Source organism: Pteropus medius, unplaced genomic scaffold (genome assembly GCF_902729225.1).
Source record: "Pteropus medius unplaced genomic scaffold, Ma_sr-lr_union100, whole genome shotgun sequence".
Lineage (NCBI taxonomy): Eukaryota > Metazoa > Chordata > Mammalia > Chiroptera > Pteropodidae > Pteropus > Pteropus medius.
This window is the reverse complement of record NW_024347791.1, coordinates 12022270-12045935: the sequence shown is the minus strand read 5'-3', so window position 1 is coordinate 12045935 and position 23666 is coordinate 12022270. Positions and strand designations below refer to the sequence as shown.

At 33.4% G+C, this 23666-nt stretch overlaps 1 protein-coding gene across 1 annotated transcript; it reads right to left on the bottom strand.

Annotated features, from left to right (window-relative positions):
- Nucleotides 1-1392: 1392 nt before the first annotated feature.
- Nucleotides 1393-23518, bottom strand: SEM1 (SEM1 26S proteasome subunit). The gene is made up of 3 exons (XM_039878039.1): nucleotides 23320-23518; nucleotides 8809-8902; nucleotides 1393-1608 (listed from the first exon to the last, which is right to left on the bottom strand). The coding sequence occupies exons 1-3, from the start codon at nucleotides 23492-23494 to the stop codon at nucleotides 1566-1568; spliced, it is 312 nt and encodes a 103-aa protein (XP_039733973.1). The 5' UTR covers nucleotides 23495-23518; the 3' UTR covers nucleotides 1393-1565.
- Between the last annotated feature and the right edge of the window lie 148 nt (nucleotides 23519-23666).

Below are 23666 nucleotides of genomic sequence, written 5' to 3'. Positions count from 1 at the left end.
AGACTCAGTTTTCTATTTGATAAAATATTTATAATAGGTCCTTCCTACCTACTTCAGGGGATCATTGTGAAGACCAAATGTTTAAGAAATCTATTAACTGTAAAATCCTATGATTTCCTTCAGCTGCCTGACTAGTCTCACCTTTTACCATTGATGTGCTTCATCATCCTGATGCCAAATACCAATTTTCAGGTACTCAATTCTTAACAAAGACAAAAAAAACCCCAAATTTTGAAATTTCATTAAGGACAAAACACTGGATAACTAGGGATAACTCAATAAAGCCCCTGTCCAACAGTTAAGATGTTTCAAAATTATACCTCACCCATCAAAACTCAAGTCAAATGAGGTGGCCAGCACTCTGGATACTGATCTGACACTGTCAAAATCTAAAGATGACCTTATAACCACTGACCAGAACATTGAGAAAATAGCCAATAAAAAAATTCTTCACATGCTACATTAGCATGTCTGCCTATGTTTCACATATGATTACTTAAATATAAGGTCCTTTTATACTTTCCAAAGTTCTCTCTTATTATTTCATCTGATCACCTAGCAGTTCTGTCAGATAGGCAGGACAGATTTATGCTTGTCTTAGACGAAAACTTTTTATGTTCAAAATCATTTTGAGGCATAACTTAAATTATACTTCAGGTACCCAACTCCTATTTTGGTGTCAATACTACACAATGTTACATAAATTTTTACATTCTTAATTACTCAACAGTACCAATGATTCTACTCTAAATGAGTAAGACATTCAAGTTTGAAAATATTCCTAATAAAAACTGTACATTTAGCTCCATTCTAAGTCTTATCAGAAAAAATTCTTTACCAACCAAATTAAATCTCCCACTCACAAAAGTAGACGTGGCGACTACTAAATGAATGTTATGTACTGCCTGAGAATACACACATTAACAAAGAATCTTGAGTCGACTTCAATTTTCACAGAGGACACCATTCTTAGAACTACAATCAAATCACTGTGGATTCTAAGTACTAATAATATTCTATCAACCATTAATATTATTATTAACGGTTTAGGAATTAGCAATTTTAAATATTTTAAAAACACAGGTTTTAAAGGATCACCTTAGAAATATCAATAAATATTGCCTAAGCTTTCAAAATACAGATGAGATTAAGGTTAAATATAACTTATAAGAAGTACCTCATAAAGAAGGCCAACATTTAATTGATGTGGTTTAAGAAAAGTATTGAATTGGAGATCCAATGAATTCTAGACTCAAATCATTTAACCTCTCGAAGCCTCAGTTAACATTAAAAAAATTCATAACAGGAAATTTTACTGTCGCTATATAATAAAGTCCTGGAAAATCATGAATAGTATGAGAAAATTAATAATTAGAGGCAAAAGATCAATACTTCTGAACCAAACCAAAATTAGATCAAAACATTTATTTTTTTGTGTTACAAAAGCAAAAATAAAGCCAAGTAGGTAATGAAATAAACATATTTTTTAAAGTGTCCCATCCTGGGTTCTCCTACAATTTAGTAAACAGTTCAAGTTTAGGTTGCTTCAACACTTCTTCTGGATGCTATGAGGTCTCCATCTTATAACCATGTTTCTCTAGTTCGGCTCTATAATAAAACACAAAAAACATCATTAGATAGTGATAAATTAAAGAAACAGGTAGTTTTTAGAAATAACACAATAAATAAGTCAACGAGTAAAGTCTAGGCACCAATTTAAAATACTACCAATAGCTTTACTTTAGTCCCTAAAAAAAATCTATGTAAGAAATTGGATGTGAATCAACATAATGCTAATAAAATTTTACTTTCCCATTAGTAAACTTATATTTCATTTTCTTTAAATTTCTGATAAATCAATTTATGGAAGAAATGTGAAAAATTTACTGCTATCTTCCAAATACCATATAAATGTTCTGTTTTTAAGAATCATGAACTATATGGTTAAGAACACAAGACACTGGTATCAAATGTTTAGGAATTTCATAATCATCACAATAGGTACTACTGTTATTTACACATAAAGAATAAACATTGCTTTCCATAGTGACATATATCTATTGCTCTAAGCAAGACAAAAACTATAAATTAAATTTATGGATGTGTGCAAATTATTCTGCATTAACTATTTGTAAGCAAAATAATTTTAAATGTGGAAAAAAATCTCAAAATTTATATTGGAATACTTTGAGAATGTCAACTGCAACTGTTTATCTGCCTTGTATAAAACATCTGCACAAAAAAATTTAGCTCTGTAATCAATATCAGCTATTTAAACTACCACTCCAAATATCACTAGCAACTTACCTGCCACGTTTTATAAAAGTTTACAACACAATTATTTGAGTCCAATCTATGATGAAATATTATACAAATGTAAAGTATAATTAATGTATCCTACATCATTACATCCAATAAGATAAAGACATTTGTTCTCAAGTATAACAGCTTAAACACTATCACACTAACCAGTGTAAGCACAAGGTAGGAATGATATATAATATTGATTATTCATTTCCCTGAACTCCTTCAATTCTCTAAAATTTTTAGTTATTTATAATACAAATACTGACCTAAAGTCCATGAATAATATTAAAGCTAGAGATTATTCATATGAAACATCTTTGTCTTCTGCTCAGGTGTAGAGGGCAGTATGGGCTGATGGTAAAATTCTGCATCAGGCAGGAGTCAAGAGATCAATCAGTACAAGTTTCTGACTCTACCTCTCCCTTTGCTGAATTTAATAAAAATGCTTCCTTTGCCCCCAATCCAGGAAATTGAAGATTATAATACCTGTCCTTCAGAATTTTTCTATTTAAAATGGAAATAATTTTAAAACTTTTTTAGTTTTCCGCTGCCTTTAACAAAATCAATGTAGATTATTTACTTTCTCTTATTTAACAACAATGACAAAAAACACCCCCAAAATTCAACTTTCGATTTATGTAAACAAGTACACCAATTCAGTCTGTGCCTGTTTGACTTCCTGGCAAGAGGTAGTGACCAATTACATTTATATATGTTTACAAACACAAAAGAAAAAATGATATGCTTCTCTATTAGCTAAATTCTTTGCTAGAATTTAGGATATTAAGAAATAAAAAAGAAATAAATCTAGGCCACCACATACAAAACACAGAACAATATAAAAACACGAATACATGAGCCTGTTGAATGGAAAAATCTAGCAAAGAAATCCAGCACAACTGCAATGATATCACAGGACACACATAGTAACGTACACTATTTGAAACAAAAATAGCAGCACAAAAGTAAGACTAATAGCCACTGGTACGTTTAGGAAGTCCTCTTCCTTTAATCAGGAACTATAGTGGCTTCTTGAAGTTCTTAGGTAAAATGTGATGCAGGGTTAGGAAAATGTCATAATTCTATTTCTACTGATATGTAAAGAAGCAAATATGTCAGAAACAGAAGCACTTTTAGTTACTTGGAGACACAAGTAGTCTTTTTCTTTCTACTTTTACTTGTTAAAGGTAATTACACTGAAAGAGAAACACAGAAAGTGGAAAGCTAGGTCCTTGCCGAATACATGGAGCAACATAAGAGGTAAATCCAGAGTTGAACCCCATGGAATATAACTGACTCTAGAGTATCAACAGCCTCTCTGAACTTAGATTAGGACCCAGCAATAGCAGAAAACAGTAAAACATGTTTTTGTTTTTGTTTTTTTTTTATTTTTTTTACCACAGTTTATACCACCACTTTAAAGTCCTTAACACAGTTTACAAAGATTAGGATAGGAAGAACATCTTTGCAGGAAACTTGTTAATCAAGACGATTTTTTTAAAAAAGCAGGATTATCTGAGGGTGTGCTGTCCAATATTGTAGTCACATGTAGCTATTTATTAAAATTAGTTCATTAAGTGGAGTTCATTAGCCACGCCAGCCACATTTTATGAGCTTAACAGCCATATGTTACGAGCGAGTTCTGTACTGGATAGTGCAGCTTATAGAACACTTCCATAACTACAGAAAATTCTATTTGATAGCATTTGAGATATATAAACAACCTTGTGAGAAAAGATACTCATGACCCAATAAAAAGAAATAATCTTATTCACTAATGGAGATAACTAAGATTTTTACACTTACAGAAATTCACAAACCTAAAGGTAAAAGCACAACAGAGAACATAAGAGCACTGTGGAGGTGTACTATAAATACAACGAGCTACAAAGAATATATGGATAATTCTCTATTAGCAAACCAGTAAAAAGACAAGATGTAGTAGTGACAAGAAATCTAATTATCAATACATTTACTAAAAAGTCGCTGATAAAATCATAGCATTCAACAATATCTTGATTTAATTTTTAATAGAAAAGTGCTATTTTCTGACAAATGAAAGAAAAAAAAGACACTTTGGAGAAACTGAACTCATCTGAAATAGCAAAAGAGAAAACCTCATTTTGCCTCAACTTAAAAAAATTTTAAGAAGATAACAGAAAACACCGATACATGATTAAGAACACAGACCAGTGATCAACAGAGTTGAAAAGGCTGAAAATAAATATTCTAACAACATAATATGATCTTAATGAGGAACAAAGGGGGAAAGCATACAAAAAAAAAGTAGCAGGGTATTCTCTGATGTGGCTCAGTTTTAAGAGAATTAAACCAAAAATAAATTCAAAAAGAAAGTGGCAAGAACTTATATACACAGAATTGATTTAATCCTAGAATGGACTGAGATCTGTAAAAATAACAGTTTTGAGAGCTATATATGGATAAAGAATAAGAACAGATAGATCCGATGCCTGGAATAGATGGTGTTATATTAACAGATTTTAGAGAAAAAGCAGGATTACTGTTCAACAGCTATTGTTCCTATCTTGTCCATGAAACTGCAAATAAAAAACATCATTATTAAGATAAAATTGAAAACTAAGGTAAGATAACTTCATACTGTATTAAAGTATTTTAAAGGCTCAAGGCTCTGAATAATTACATCTCAGGGTACTAAAAGAACAAAAAGATATAGTCAAAAAATCAAAGAATCAGCAATTTTGAGAAATCACAGAGAATTGTAAAAGTGTTACTCACAAAGAATAACAGTGAAAGGTAAATTGTACTATTTCCAAAAAGGGGAAAAAGGAGATGGGTAAAACTGTAATTAGTATCCAGGAAAACACTAAAGTCCTTAGAATGTACAATTTCTGAGCCCATAAAAAATACACAGTGTAGAACAAAAGCTTCTGTATCATAATTAAGAATGAATTTTAAAATTTTGTTATAAATTATCTCCTTTCCTTTTTGAACAAATGTCCTAGACTAGAAAATCAGACAATTGCAATAGAATTTCAATTATCTTGATTTGAGCAAAGTATGAGACTATCTAGATCACTGTGGTGAGGAATAGATATGGATGGGTGGAATCGAAATAAAATTAGGGAGGAAAGAGTTGCCTCTGCAACATATAGAGCTGGTATAACTGGATATGCACACGCAAAAGAATAAAGCTAGACCTTATTTCACATCATATACAAAAATTAATTCAAAATGGACTAACGACCTAAATGTAAGAGCTGAAATTATAAAACTGTTAGAAGAAAATAGAGAGATGAATTTTTATAACCTTAAATTTGGCAATGAATCCTTTAAAAGTAGATAAAAAAATTGGACTTCACAAGAATTAAAATCTTTTGTGCGAAGAACGCTATGAAGAAAGTGAAAACGGAGTGGGAGAAAATATTTATAAATAATGTCTGATAAGGGCCTAGTGCCTAGAAAATATAAAGAACTTTTACAACTCAACAACAAAGACAAACAACCAAACTTAAAAATGGGCAAAGGACTTGAATAACTATTTCTCAAAAAAAGATACAGAAATGGTCAACAAATACATGAAGAGGTTATCAGTTAGAAAACAGAACCAGTCAGAAATAAAGAATACAATAACTGAAATGAAGCATACATTAAAGGGAATCTACAGATTAGATGAAATAGAGGATCAAATCAGCAATTTAGAATGTAGCAGAAAACATCCAATCAGAACAGCAAAAAGAAAAAAGAATCCAAAAAAACGAGGACAGTTTAAGGGGCCTCTGGGACATCAAATATAACTACATTAGCATAATAGGGGTACCAGACAGAGAAGGTAGAGAGCAAGAAATTGAAAACTTATTTGAAGAAATAATGACTTCCCTAACCTGGTGAAGGAAATAGACATACAATAACAGGAAGCTTAGAGTACCAAACAAGATGAACCCAAAGAGGCCCACACCAAGACACATCCTAAATAAAGGTTAAAAACAAAGAGAGAATCTTAAAAGCAGTAAGAGAAAAGCAATTAGTTACTTACAAGGGAGTTCCCATAAGACTGTCAGCTGATTTCTCAACAGAAATTTTGGAGGCCAGAAGTGCTTGGCACAAAAAATTCAGAGCAAGGACCTATAGCCAAAATTACTCTACTCAGCAAAGCTATCATTTAGAATCGAAGGAGAAATAAAGAGCTTCCCAGACAAAAACAAAAGCAAAGGAGTTCATCAATACCAAACTAGAATTACAAAAAATGGTAGAGAGATTTAAGAAGATAAAAAATATGAATAATACAATGGCAATAACTACATATCTGTGAACAATTACTTTAAATGTAAATGGATAAATGCTCCAATCAAAAGATGGGGTGGCTAAATGGATAAGAAAACAAGACCCTTACATATACTGCCTACGAGAAACTCACTTCAGATTAAAAGACACACACAGACTAAAAGTTAAAGGAATAGAAAAAGATATTTCATGAAAATGGAAACAAACAAACAAAAAGCTGGGGGAGCAATTCTTATATAAGACAAAACAGACTTTAAAACAAGGGCTATAACAAGAGACAAAGAAAGATCCAGTAATCCCACTTCTGGGTATTCATCTAAAGAAATCCAAAACACTATTTCAAAGGGACATGTAAATCCATATGTTCACGGCAGTATTATTTACAACAGCCAAGATACGGAGGCAACCTGGGTGTCCATGAATGGATAAAGAAGAGATGGTACATGTATACAATGGAATATCACTCAGCCACAAAAAAAGAATGAAATCTTGTTATCTGCAACAACATGGATGGACCTAAAGGGTATTATACTGAGCAGAGTAAGTCAGACAGAGAAAGACAAATGCTATATGATTTCACTTACATGTGGAATCTATGGAATAAAATAAACAAAGAAAACAGAAACAAACTAATAGATACAGAGAACACTGTGATGGTTGCCAGATGGAAGGGGTTCGGAGGATGAGTGAAAAGAGAAGGAATTAAGTACACATTGGTAGTTACAAAATAGTCAGGGGATATAAAGTATAGCATAAGGAATATAGTCAGTAATATTGTAATAACTATGTCTGGTGTCAGATGGGTACCAGATTTATTGGGGTAATTACTTTGTAAATTGTATAAATGTCTAATCGCTATATTGTACACCTGGAACTGATATGATATTGTATGCAAACTATAATTGAAAATTTTTTAATTATTTAAAGAAAAAAGTTAATCTGGTTTGTAAGTCAAAGAGCAATGGAATTACAAATGCTCTTTATTATCTTCAAATTGCTTATCTTTTCTGCATTTTTAATGATGAACATTTATTATTTATGTAATAAAATGATCAAAACAATCTGAAAAAAAGAGATTAGTCATTGGGGAAATGAAAATCAAAACCACAATGAAATACCAGTTCACACCCACTAGGATGGTTATGATAAAAAAATGAAAATTAACAATTTTGGTAAGAATATGAAGAGATTAGAACCTTCACACATTGCTGGTAATGTAAAATTGTTCAGCTGCTGTGAAAAAGTTTGGCAGTTCCGCAAAAACAGTTAAACAGAATTACAGTATGACCCAGCAATTCCACTCTTCAGATTATATACCCAAAATGTGAACACAGGTTTTCAAATAAAAACTGTACATGAATGTTCATAGCAGCACTGTTCACAACAGCCATAATCTGAAAACAACCTAAATGTCTCCCAACTAATTAAGAAGATAAACAAACTGTGGCACATCCATACAATGGAATATCATTCAGCCATAAAAAGGAATGAAATACTGAAACATGCTACAACATGGATGAAACTTGAAAACATTATGCTAAGTGAAAGAAGCTTAGACACACACGATCACTTATTGTATGAAATATCTAGCACAAGCATATCCAGAGACAGAAAGCAGGTTAGTGGTTGCCAGGGGCTGGGGGAAAAGAGAAATGTACAGTGAATGCTTAAGGGGTACGGTGTTCCTTTTGGAGTGCTAAAAATGTTTCTGAATTAAATAGAAATGATGGTTAAACGACACAATATACAAAGTGTCACTAAACTACACTAAATGGTTAATTTTATATTATATAAATTTTACTTTGCTCAATCAATCACTGAATTAGGTAGATTTGTAAATGAACATGAAAAAGTATACTCCCCATCACCCCAATCTCCATTCCAGGTTGAGAATCACCAATTTATTAGATCCTAGCACTCTGATTTTAACTTCTGCTGTGATTCGATATTGGCAGAACATTAACATTGACAGAATTAAATCCACAAGGATAAAAAATAGCATATATCTTTCTACTTAACTCCTTTTGTAAAGAGCATAGAAAGAACAAAAGTTCTACGCAATTACATCAAATTCATGTTTAGCAACACAGGAGAGGAAGGCAGAATGTCTTACTTTTTATAATCCAAAAACATATTGCAAAGATTAATCATCTTTTAAGAGCTCAATTATCATATGTAAATTACATATTCCATGCTTACAATTAATGCTGTTATATAAAAACCTGGCTGAAAGCTTACCGTAACTGATTAGAGAAGTCATCCTCTACATTGTCATCATCCCAATTATCCTCCCAGACATGTGCATCTTCGTCTTCATCTAAACCAGCCCAGTCTACAAACAGAAACAGATGCTGTCTAAATATTTCTCATATATTATTTCCATAAACACAAAAACTTCAGAAAGTTTGGCACTGAAGGCTCTCACAATTCAAATTCAAAATACTGTATCTATGAGAAATGGTAATCTTCCTCTTTAAATCTCAATTTATGCTGTCTTGTTCTCTCAATTCTTGAATTTGCAGATAATTTAAAACAGAAGTTAATATAAAAAATTCTATTTGCCATGAAAATTTATTATAATTTCAGGATGATATTTATTTTTCTAGTTATAACATCTATTTCACAATCTTTCAAAACAAAACAGCACTAACAACACTAAGGCAAGTAGAGAAGCAAGAAGATACCGGCCTGAATTCAAAATTGTAATACATAAAAAAAGATAAGTCATATACAGATAATAAAAAGTAGGCCAAATATTTTCTTAAACATGATTGCAAGATTGTTTTATAGTATATGTCTTTATTCTTTAAGACATGCATGCTGAAATATTTAAGTCAAGTATAACTTTGACAGTTTATTTACAAATGATTCTTATATATATTTACTAGACATATATTTGTATCATATGTACGATATAAATAAATGACAAAATATTATCTGATGAACTTAGGTATTTGATTTGCCACCTTCTTTAATTGAAGATACAATTGACATTTAACGTTATATTAGTTTCAGGTGTACAACACAATGATTTGATATTTGTATATATTACAAAATGATCACCACAATAAATCCAGTTAACATCACCACCATACAGTTACAAAAAAATTTTTTCTCCACCTCTCCCATTCTGCACTTGCTCTCTTTTTAATACTTTTCTACAGTGTTTAAAGTTTTAATATTAAAATGTGCGAAAAACGGTTTTTAAAAAATCTATTTGGAAATTACCTCTGGAAACCTTCACAATTCCCTTTTCCTCGTCCTTATCCTCAGAGATTATGTCCCCTTTTTGTGTGTATATCTCTATCACAGCACTTATATACTGTACAATCACAATTATGTTTATATGTCTATGTCCATTACTAGTGTCTGAGCTCCTTAAGAAAAACTTTTATTTACCTTTGTATTCTTAAACTCAAACAGTACCTAGCATATGTACAACAAATGGCTGTGAAACATGCAACAGAACTTTAAATCAGATGTACTTTGTTTAATGCCCTCTCCTCCAAAAACAGTAATTACAAGCTGCACACTAAGTGTCCTAGCCATTAGCTTCATCTTAGTAGTTACCCAAGAGCTACACACTCTTACGTCCTAGACATTAGCTTTATCTTAATAGTTATCCATTAGAAACATGGCTAAGAACATTTCAACCTAAAAAGAAAAATAACTAACAAAAGGTGCAATTTAGGCTTTTCTTCTTATAACGCACATATAGATTTAAAGCTTTTCAGCAATGGCTTATAATAGGGGTATTTTATTTGTTACAGTACGTATCGATAAAATTTTTTAATGTGATGTACATCTTCGTCATAATTTAAAAAGAAAGTCCCCCCATTTACCTGGTTCCCCAAACCAGAAATCTGCGAGGTATCTTAGCTACTCTTTCTCCAACTATCAGAATCATTCATTACGTCCTTTCTATTTCGACTCAACTATCTCCAGAGTTAGTCTCCCCTTCTCTATTCTCACTGCCACTATGTTAATTTTTATCACTGATTATTCCCTTCACAGACTATTACTGTGGTCCTCTTTTGTCTCCTTTTCCCCAACCTTACAGAGTACATATACCCATCCTCTACTGATGGCTAAAATGACCACTGCCATTCCTGTCAGTTACTATTCAAGACTTTCAGGTAGGAACCAAATTTTATTAAATTTGCAACTCTAATGCCTACAGCCGAATGCTGGGCACACAGCAGAAACTCAGTAAAATGTTGGGTAAATGGAACTACATTTCTTAAGTTCCCTCCCTCTGAGTGGTCAATTGCTAGTGATGGTTTCACTTGGTTTCAGTAAAGCCAAGAGTATATATTTCAAGATAGAAGAGATCAACAATACCATGTATTATGAATGAGTTATATAAAATTCATAACTGTATTTAAGAATGTTTTTGAGAACAGTGATCACCTCATTCAATGCTCCCCTAAGAAAGATCATGTGGGAAATTTCTTTAAAACCTCAGTGCCTGAAAAAATGAAAAAATTTTTCTTAGTATATTTATTTCAAGTTGCTAAGAAGCGCAGTCAAATGTATACTTAACTTTAATCATTGTATAGGGCACTGAGTGTATATTCATTAATAAAAATTCTCAATAAAAAATACTAATTGTTAACTGCATAAATTTTCTAATAATATTATTACACCACCTAGTAATATTATTCTTAAAGAAGGAACACTGCAATTACCTGAATTCAAATCCTATACTATTCGCTGAGGTTCTTAACAACAGTAATAATAATATTGACTATTACAACTCAAAACTAAATTGACTAGGCTAGATCTATCCTTACATTTTCTCCTTTCTTGTAGAAGTATCTTTAAGCTCAAACTGAAAATTTTATTGTTTGTGAAACTATTTTTTATAATGAGAATAGATTAAGAAGTTAAAGAAAAGGAAATTACATTCAAGATTTCCCTCAGTTTATGAAAGGGTGATGAGATACCTACTGCAACCCAATTTTTAAAATAGATACATGTATTCCCAAAGCTAAAGATAAAATGAAAGAATAATATTTTTGCACTTCTATAGACTAAAAAAGTGAAGTGATTAGTTAAGAGTTAATCATTAAATATAGAGATAAAATAGTGCTGTTACTCATTGCGATTGTAATCAATAATAAACTGTTTACTACATACGTTATGTTAGATATAAACTTTCTTTGTTGTTCTTCTAAGAACAAAAAAATCTCAGTCAGAAAAAAAGTGAGTTATCACAACACAAAAAAATACAGCAGGCAGAGTGTGCAGCTTTCAGTATACAAGAGAGGAATATTAAGTAAAAGTGGTATCGGGTGCAGACTAAGATCAAATTTTAAATTAAAATCACCCGAAATCAACCAAATAATTTAAATTTTAAAAACTGAATAAAGCATTTCAAATCTCAAACTTACCTTTTATAGAAATTTAGATTCTTGGCTATTGAACTTATAATGGAACTAAATCCATTATCCCTTTTGTATCGAGAACAATAACTATATTATCTCTCCACATTCCTTCCAGTTACTATAACCTAGAGCTCCAGAGCTTCCTAATAATATTAATAGACAACTTAGAATTTTGTTTCTTATTTTGTTTTAATGACATTAAGACCTTCCAGTATAAAAAATTCACATAACACTATTTCATTAAACTACAACATAGCAAGGTTTGGCTTTGGCTTTATACTTCAAGTTTTTATAAAATGGCTAATACTGAATATTGTTTAAAATTACAGAATTTTGGAGACAAAAACCTTAGAGATCACTGTACATTATAACCTTCTTTGTTTGAAAACTTCCACCATTATCACTATTAAAAAAAAAAAGTAAAGACTGTCTTACAAGAAAATATTAACTTTTTCTACCATTATTTCACAGCCTTAACTCCTAGACTTTAAATATGTTTGGATTGAGCCTAGAAATAGGAGCTCCCAAATTAAATATTTGTTTTACTGATATTTTAAGGAGTTTTTATAAATATATCTAATAAAGTTTAATGTTCAAAAAAAAATCTGAATGTACAATATGTTCTTGAATAAAGGGTGTGACACAACTCAAGTCACAATTGAATTGTTTTAAGGTTCTAAGACACCAAGCCTCACATCAGCCTGAACCACTTCTAACTAACTGGCTTCCTAAACTGACTAGGTGGTTTCCATCTGCACTGGTCCCTTAAAAAAAAAAAAGATAACATGTCAAAAGATTCAAGTTAGAAATATAAAATAACAGAAATATATATATTTCATATGTCTCTACTAACCTTATAAGCCTACCCTTTACAGAAGAGTAAAAATATAGGGTCCCCCAAGAACTTTTAACGTAATTATGACTTGATTCAAAATGTTGATTTCAACACTATTTGATGTCATTCTAATGTCTTCAAGCTAGCTTTAATTCTTTTAATTTTAAGAGTCAAAAAAACATACTTGTTAATTTGTTTTCTAGGAGTGCCAACCCATAATACTAAAAAGGCTAGAAAAAGTCAAAATAACAAAATAAGGGAGATACTAAAAGTCTTTTTTTTTAAGAGGTACAGTTTTTAGTTTATTGAGATGAATTCTGAAGATCATTTAGCATAAGGACAAAACATCAATCCCCCCCATTTATAATCATCCCATGCTATTTTAATAAAAGGAAGGGAAAGGGAAGAAGGTAGAAATAAAATCTCAAGAAAAAGAAATGGCTCACAAAGGGGAAAATAACAGTATTGTGAGCAAAATTTTAGGTAGAACGAGACACATAAAAAGATTCATGACACTAGCTCTATATTTCTTTGGCATCATTATACAGTACATCATAATTAAGACACATAATTAAGACAGTTTGTATTTTGTAAAAATACAAAGACAAAACAGCTGGTTAAATTCTTCATTAATCATCACGTAAATTTGAATGCACTCTTTAACCTTAGAGTGAGATGCACTGAAGTCTATATGCCATACTATTCTTCCAATCACCATAGATGAAGAACCCAAGACAATAATTAACCTTTTGAATTACAACTTATTTTAAGTTATTTAATAAGCATACCACTAAGAAATTTTAGTGTTCACCCCAACAAACCAGAATCTGTATTTTACACAGAAACTTTAAAGATTTTATTACTTAGAAATATACTATATTATGTAAAAAGTTTAAATGATAGAGTATGATAGTCCCAAATATTATTTCCAACACATAAATCCATCATACTGTACATGTTACATGTAAATTACAATATAGGTAAACTCTTAAGTGTACGTGTAACAAACAAGCTATGATTGTTATAATCTCTGGGATTTGGCTGACATCTCTTGCAACACATCTCTGAATTGTGGTTTAATTTTCAATTACGACATACACTGATAACCATGCAATTTTATTTAATCATTCATTTTTAAAGCCTTAAACCCAAAAATGGCTTTTTTAAAAGGACAAAATAATAAATTCAAACAAAGATACCTGATTCATGTCTAATGCCTTTCTTCAATATGTGGATGTCTTTACAATGTCTACACTTCATCTTTAAAACTAAATGTATTGTCAGGATTGTGATTAATCGTTTAAATAACCACAGCTGTGTTTACTTCAGTGTGCAAGCCTCCAGATGTGTACTGGTAAAAAAAAATTACCATATTTTAAGAAGTCAGAATTGGAAATAACCAATAACAGATGCCTAATACATAAGTTTCAAGCAATTCTAAATTACTTAGGGCTTTGCCTCCAAATTTGGCTTTGTTCACATTTGCCAATGAGAATTACAACTGTGACTAGCTTTATATTTCAAAAATCTGACCTATCAAAGATCCCACGTATTTCATCTAAGTATTACCTTGACATTTAAGTGTGAAAAAGGGTTTTCTCTCAAACAAGGACCAAAAACGTTAGTGAGGAACTTCAGAGCAAACGACCAAAAGCAAGTTATAAATGATGTTGCTACCAGACTATTGGTGATCTTGTAGTTATTTGTGACCAGGAGTCTGAAACAAGAGGCTCCAAATAACTTACAAAACCAGTTATAATTTTTCTTACAAGAAAACAAGGGAATTTCAAACACAATTATTTTCATCCATTTAAAAATGTATACATACACATACCTATATATATGTATATATGTATGTATATGAGTGTGTGTGTGTGTGTATCTATATCGATATCGATATAGATATGGCAGAATGGTTCCACTACAAAGTCATGCTGACTTTGGTTCTCTTTGTTTATTAGTGCTTTCTTCATAATTCTAAGAAATTCCCAAAGCCATTACTACGCTCATCTTTCCAAGTCCTCAGGCACTACACGCATCTCAATTCCCTCATTCTGCTCCTCCATACTGCTGAGTCAGGCGTATCGGATGTGAACTCTACCATCCATCATCCATTAAACATGCAGGTGCAAAATCACAACCCCTGATTTCTTCTTATTTCACTACTCCAAATCGAACTAGTTGCCAAAACTCCTCTGTTGTTCTTGCATCAGTCTCCACTTCTCTCCTAATGACAACCTATTTCAGGCCCTTAGTCCTCACCTAAGCTATTTTAACACTTTGCTAATTAGCTTCCTTGACTCCGACTCTTTCGATCCCTTTCAAATGAATTCTGCTGGGTTAATTTTCCTAAACCACCTCCTACCTATAGGAAACTCACATATATCAAACCAACAACCAACAAAAAAATCCATGTCTCATCTTTATCCTACTTAAGGATAAAGTCCAAACTGGTCATTTGGCTTAAAGCTTTCCATGATTAGGCCCCAAACTACCTGCATTTGTAACCATATTTCACAGCTAAATTATACACACTGATTTTCCACCTCCAAGCATCTATTCTTTTTCCTTTCCTTTGACAATCCCTTTCCTTCATTTCTATCTTTTGAAAGTTCTGTTCAATTGTTGCTGTCTCACATTGTACACAAGTGAAAACAATTTCCACTTTTCGACTGCTGTTGCACTTTATCAGTTGATTATCCTTGCCGTCCCCAACCACCACCAGTAGCAACTGGAAGGAAACCAAATGATATTTTACCCAGAAGCCCAACAGATAAAAACCATCAAAAGCACAGTTGCTCTGGTTTAATTGGGGATGCAAGGGAAGGACTAGGAGCCCCATCTCCCAAGATAAGCATCTGCAAAATACTATAAAGCTTAAGCTTGGTAGGAAAACCACTTATCTATATCTCCCTTAACATTTGTATCATTAAGTTCACACACACACACACACACACACACACTCATATAACCACTCCACCCTTCCCACCCCACAAGGAGTCAAATCTGGCTCAGTGCAGCCTGTAGTTAACTGTGACTTTGAGAAGTTATTTAATTTTACTAAGTATAAACCATCATAAGGCTGCCATGAGGATTAAATGAGACTATGTATCTAAAGCACTTAGTACTGATAAATGGCAGTCAATATCATTCTCTCTCTGCACCACTGAGTGCCAGATTTATAGGAAGCACTCAGGAAATACATATTCAATGAGTAAATCATTTTTATGCGCTAATCACTGCAAGAGAACTTGAGGAGTGAGGGAATTAAGAAGAGCAACATGTTCCAGAATAAAGACAATTCATGCCCCCTTCTACCGAGCATTAAATACACAACAGAACACAAAACTGGAAGGAAAAAAAAAAGATATTTGGTAAATTTTTAGTATCTCAGAAGAAGAGTATAACTATAGTTTTTGAAACTTATTTTCCCCTTGACATTTTCACAATTCATCACATCTTTCAATGAATGATGTTTAACAACCGAGTAATAATACTATTTAAGTCACAACTGCTTATTGCTTGTTGATTCCATAGAATCAGTGAAACAGCTAATCAAATAATTTTTACTATGTAATATCCTGAGTCATACTTCTCATTTCCCCCTCTCAAGCACCAATATCTTGATTTGTGGGTTTATTCCACTATATTTCTTTATACCTCTTGTATACCTGTATGCATACTTAAAGAATGTATGCTATTATTTTATGTTTTCATATTTTATATAAATAACCACACTATCTTTAAAAATACTTTTGGAAAAGGATTTCGGCAATATTTTTTAATTTAAACGTTTTTAATACTAAAAAATATATTATCAAATAACCTACAATTTCAACAGGCTTAATTAGGATAGACCTAGAATTACAAATAGAATTTGTCAAAAATAGTTAGAATTCTAAATAAACTAAATATCATCCAGAATCCAAATCCCTAAACAGATTAGGATGTAGAAAAGGAGATTAATGATCACTGAATACCAACTTTACGCCAAACTCTATGCCATGCACTTTACATGTATCACTGTTATGGACTGATTACCTATGTCCCCCAGAACCCAAAATTCTTATGTTGAAGCCCTAACTCCCAATGTGATGTGATGGGAGTTAGGGCTTCAACATAAGAATTTTGGGTTCTTGAAGATGGAGATGGGGATTTTAAAAGGTAATTAAAGTTATATGAGGTCATGAGGGTGGAGTCCTAGAGATGAAATTATTAGGCCATTATAGGAAAAGACATCAGAGAGCTTGCTCCCTCTCCTCCACCCTGTAAGGATAAAGTGAGAAGACAATAGTCTACGAGCCAGGAAGATGGCCCTCACCAAGAAATAAATCAGCTAATACCTTGATCTTAGACCTCCCAGGCTCCAAAATTGTGAGAAAATAAATTTCTGTCGTATAAGACACTAAGTATATGGTATTTTGTTATGGCATCAGACTAACACAACCATGTAATCTCTACATGACTCTAATTATTATGTATAAATTACATATGAAGAAACTGAGAATTAAGAAGGTAACAGTTCAAGGACAAAAAATAATGGTCAATCTCACTCAGATCAATCCAAATCAAATGATATATTTTTCATCCATCAGTGTGCAATGACTAAAATGTTTCATATGGAATATAATCCAACTTATGAGGAAAAGGTGAACTGTAGATGGGACTATTAATTAACTCCTCACAAAAGAAATTTGAAAATATATGTCAAATTTCAAAATGCACCTGGTCCTAATGAGGTGCCAGAGCCAAAGCAGAGTCACAAGGGCATTCATATGGATGAGTAGCATTGTGTGGTTGGTGTGTCAGAGCGTGGACATGGTGAAGAAATCATCCAATACTGGAGTAAGAACGGAAGAGTTCAGCATGGTACAGAATGTTGAAGCCCAAGAGGGATAAGCAGGATATCTATGGGTGGAGGGAGCAAAAAAGACTGGATAGGGAGGAAGATGACCAAAATAGACAATATATTTACAATAACGGAAGCCAGGTTTCTCACTGTTGAGGAATTACAAACTCAGAAAGAGAAAAAAAAATTAGAAATAAATACCATGGTGTTAAACTGTAATTGGAGATATCTGCGTGAACTCATGATTTTATACCAGCATACATACATATAGGTGTAAAAGTATATATATATGTATATACACATTAGTATATTTCCTAGTTTCATCCACTGAGATGGTCCCAAAAGCAATTTGCACAATTGGAGCTAAGATCTTGCCTTCTAAATATTATTCTACACTAAAAGGAACATGCCTTGGAGAAATGGCGAATTTCAGAACTGGAGCAGGGAAAGTTTAAGATTAGCCTTGAATACCTTCTTGTGCCAGAATGTTAGAAAATGCACAAAGAATGATGGTAACATGTCAAAAGGTTATAGCAGACAGCTTGAAGGGGCTCCCATTGTTCACATAGAAGACAATTTGGAGATCGAATAACAGCAATATATTATAACCCACTGAATGAGAATTCATGAATCTGTACTAATATAAATAACTTGAAAGTTTGATGAATGAAATACTGTATTTACAGCGTTTCAAAGTCCCACCTCACAAAACACCTATTAATTATGAACGAGTAATCTAAAAATGGAAAAGTCTCTCATACACTATTTTAATAAAGTGATCAAAATGAACATCATCAGTAATAAAACAAATGAGAATCATGTCCCACCTGATAGGATGCAATGAAAACAAAATATCATGACTATGATTTTCCTGCCAAGGTGCTGAACATGAATCTAAGCACAGGGAAACACGAGACAAAGTAACTGGCCTATAATCTTCACAAGTGTCAAAATCACGAAAGTCAAAGACAAACTGATAACTGCTCTAGACTGAAGAAGCCTAAGAGACATGACAACTGAGTGCAGTAACCCATGACTCTAAATCAAGACATTATTGAGACGATCTGAGAAACCTGAAAGAAATTTGTGGATTAGAGATGATAGTAATGTATCAATGTGTTAATTTCCAATTTTGATGTTTGTACTGTGGTTGTCTTTGCAGGAAATACACACATTAAAATATTCTGGAGTGAAGGGCATCAGATTGGCAACTTACTCACTTATGGTTTGGGGGGAAAAGGTTGTACTTTCAATTACTCTGTAAATCTGCAATTATTTCAAAGTAAAAAAATTATATTGAAAAAATTTTAAAATCCACCTTTCAATTTGACCTGGCAAATTCTTCTCTAAAAGTTTATCTTATATAAAAGCAAAAAGCACACATACAAAGATGTACGACTATTCACTGCAGCATATGATTAGCATGAAAGGGTATTCAATAGGCACTTTGCCATTCATTGTATTTATCTTTTTTTCTTAAAAATATTTAGTAACATGAATTCTCCATTTCTTGCTACCACCATGAATTAATTTAAATGTATGATAGCATTTTTTGTCTATTACATTTAATAACTAAAAGTAGCAAAGCCCCTTTTGGTACTAGGTAAAATAATTAGTGTGATATCTGATATAATCAATATTAACTGTATCTACTTCTACATTTAAGATTCTAAGGAATCCTTCTTTTAATGGGTTAGCTTAGTTAGTATCCAACGTTCAAGTAAATATTTCTCAGTGGCATTTTTCATAGGACAATTCTTCCCTGTACAGGACTGGCCTATAAATAGCAGGCATTTAAAATCCTTGACCTCTACCCACAAAATGCTGGTACTTATTTCACATTCCTACCTGTCAAGTAAATGTGACATCCGAAAATACTCACCTGGTTAAGAATTATAAGATGTCCTACTCTGTTAACCACAGGTGAGAATGCCTCAGTTATTCTAGAATGCTGGCAGCATTGAGAGACCACCAGCCTATTATCTGCCTCAACAGACATGTTCTCATCAAGTGTCTTACCCAGGAATTTCTCAAGGAGGGTGGGGAGGTGGGTGGTATACTGCTTTTGATTTCTTCAAATATAGCAGTTTCACTGGTTAAAGAAAAATTATAGAATACTTAGCATAATAATATTCTCTTGTAAATACTACTGCTTCTGGAGGCAAACTCAGTTTCATTTTAAATATTTTAAAAAAAGCTTTTCCCTCAAAAAAAGAAAAAACTCTCGATTCTGGCACAGGAAAAAGAAACTAAGAGAATCTAAAAGCCCACTTGTTCTTCCCACTTTTACTCTCATCAACTTACCCTTGTCAGAGAAAGGAGATTAATGAAAATATTTTAATACACTTTCAATAGCTGTCGAATATGAAAAATTGTTTGAAGTTTCAAATAAATTAAGAGTATTTCAGTTTTAGACCCCACTCTACTACCACCAACTTAGCTGCATGACTTTGACAAAATCTACCTACTGTAGACTTTAAGTTGCTTTCCAGTTCTAAAATTCTAACCATGCCAAAGCCTCCAAAATTATAATCAATCATGCCCAGAACACTGAATGTTTTCCTAATAAAGCCTATTCTCAATCAGTTTAAATAGTCGAGAAGATGCAGGATGAGTTTCACAAGGATCCTAAACATAACTTTTAACAGTTTCTACTTAACGAGTAGATTACAAACCTACCAACTAGAATTGTGAAGAACCACTAATGTAACACAGATCCAGAGTAAATAATGGGGGGAGGGGGAAGTATTTGTTCCCTTGTACTTTCAGAGAATCACCCCATCTCACAAAACTCACATTTTCTGAAGAGATATTCAGAAAAAAAAAAACAATGAGGCCTCCATGAAAATACATTATCTTAGTGTCTTTTTTAAAACAGAAATCCCCCTTCCTTAAAACGACTGAACTGGCATCCTACCAAACAAGTTCTTACCTGGGATGAGATGTAGCAACAACACTCCCAAAAGATGGACAATTCTTTAGTTAAACCAGGGACACATTAATTTCAGTAAAGACTTTCACGTAGCAGGCTCTTAACTGCAAGCTACCCTTGACAGTGGATATCATCCACTTTCTGGAGCACAGACACCCAACAAGACCTTTGAAAGACCTTGCATAGATTGAAAAGATGATTGCAGGCAATTTAAAAGTTATCTATTTGTGATTCTGTCAGTGGCATATTTACCATGAAGACAATCACAAGAACTTCCAAAGAAGGCAAATAACTTTGAAAGTAACTCAGGGAATTAATAACCAAAAAAAAATCTAATACTGAAAGATTCAAAATAGGCCACATTTTAAAAGTAATACTTCTCCAACTTTAATGTGCATACACATCCTTTAGGAGCCTTGGAAAAGTCCAAACTGAGTCAGTAGGTCTAGGCTGAGATGCTGCATTTCTAACAAGCTCCCAGGTAATGCCAAAACTGCTGGTTCATAGATCACACTTTGAATGGCAATGAAAATTAACCATGACTAGGCTAAAAAAAAGTCAGAAATGTACTGTTTCAAAAGACAAATGATTCTCTGATGATATTTTTCCAAGTTTTTTTTTCTTTTAGTTTTGCTATTTACCAGAGCAATTTTTATTAGTAAATATTTATTGGCTTCACCTCATGGGCTAATTTTGTATCCAGCAAAATCTCAATAATTGAAATTAACAACAAAGGAAAACTGTCTGAATTATAAACAAAAGAAAAATACAGAAACCTAAACAAAAGCAATTCAAATGTCATTTCTCATTTTAAATGGAAAGTTTCCTGAATGAAGCAGATTCTACAACTTCGAACCTCCTGAAGACAAATATTCTGTAAGGTGACCAATAAAAGGTGAGTTACTTAATGTAAATAAACCAATCTGCTGGAGAGGCCTCTCTTCACAAAAAATATTCTCTGCTTTACCTTTAAGCTTTAATGAGATTTTTCTATGTTACTATCAACATTTTCAACAAATTTCTGCTCACAACATAAACTTAGTACAAGACCTACATATTCTGCAAAAGCTGTTAAAAGTTGCTGAGAAAAACCATGTGCATCATCAAGGTACACAGTTATCTCTAGATCCTTTTAAGCAATTTTCAACTACTTATTTTACATACAGATTCATTCCTTTCACAAGCCTTTATTAACCACCTACAATGTGCCAGGCACTTTGCTAAATGTTACAGATAAAGCTTGGATTGAGGATTCACTAAAGACTGACCTTTCAGATCTTGGCTTAACCACCTAATGGCAAGTTTTTTAAATCTCTGAGCCTATTTCCTCAGGGTTATGGTGATAATTAGACTATATACTGTAAATAAAGTGCCTAACATTGTACCTTGTTTATGATAAACGATGAATACATACATGCTAAACATTTAAAACATGAAATTTCAGTAAGAAGTGGATCCTGCCCTCAATAAGCCAGTTTCTATTACATAGATCATTGTTGGAGCATTGTGAATCAAACTTCAAAGTGAGGTAAAGAAAACACATCTGAACAGATAAATCTACCACTAAAACAAAGAACAATCCCCACAATATATAATGGATCCTAGAATTGGAGGGGGAAAAAAAGTGCTTTGGGTTGTTAGTTTATGAGTTTGTGGAGTATGCACACTAATTTCTTCCACTAAAAAAAAAAAAAAAAAAAAGAATATAACTAACTACAAAGAACAAATGTTCCAGCTGTGCGGTTTGATGCACAATAGAATCATGATGGGTACAACTTAGGACAATTTTAGTGAAGCAGTAATTGCTTAATGTAACAAATCTGTACACCATTAACCACAATTCCCTTTCTACCACCTTTAGAAAAACAATAACAACCTCCTTTTCTTATGAGATATTTACCCTATGTGTAGCATTAAGCCAATAAAGTAATTTGGAAACTCTAGCCATACGATCTAACAAATAAATAGAACCAGTACAGCTTAAAAAGTTTAAGAATTGTGGCGTCAAAAGGGCCAAGTGTTATGTTACACTGGTCAAATTTCAGTTTCTTTATCTGAAAAAAATGGTAATACCGGTACCTACATGCTAGATTTGTGAAAATGAATTAGTGCCTCTTGGTAACCATGAAGATAACAAAACATAGACGTTTTAGGGTCTTATAAATACTTAAATTTATGTTAGTTCGAAGTGATCAAAAATTAATGAGCAACAAAACAATAACGTGTATTAAGCACCAACACCTGATCCATCCACCCTACTTAACAAGTTTCATTTGTAAAGTCTTAAAAGTAAGTGGCACTAGCCCAACCAGAAGCAACAATTTAATTCTGGCAGGTTTAAAAGCAAAGGAAGGCTGCTAAACCAAAAAAAAAAGAAAAGGAATAGAGGTTATGTAGGCTTGAACGAGGTGGCAGGTGACCCAGTTGAAGAGTATAAGGACCAACCGTCCATGACACCCGAACTAGAGGCCCAGAGTCGCCGTGGCTCCTCCCAATGAGGAAGCAGAAGGCATACAACCTCACCGGCGAGTCTCACCGTGACACTCCGAACCCCAAGCAGGTCGCACGGAGGGTCGCGCGGGCAGAGCCCCCAGAGCCGGCCGCGGGGGTCCAGGCTTCCCGCGGGCGCCTTCCCGCCGGGCCCCTTCCCGCCGGGCCCTTGCTCCCGCGCCTCCTCCCCCCCGCAGGCCTGAGTCACGGTCCGCGTGGCCCAGACGCCGGGACCCAGCACAGCCCAGCGGGTTACCTTCCGCAGGGAATTCCTCGAACTCGTCGTCCTCCTCCAGGAGACCCAAGTCTACCGGCTGCTTTTTCTCTGACATCGCGACCCTCTGCACGCCAAACCAATAGAAAAGTTGGAGCCCCCACTCTCCCGCAGCCGCCACCACCGCCGCCGCAGCCTCCGAGACCGGCTCTACCATAGAAACATGGGCGCAGAGCAACGGGAGCAGCGCGAGGAATGCTGGGATACTGGAGGTCCGCCCAGCGCCTCCTGCGGGTTTAGCAATCCAGAGTTAGAAAGGTGGTTTCTTTTGTGCCTCTCTCATCTTACCTAGAGTTTCTGAATTGACAAACTTAAAAAAAGGATACTTT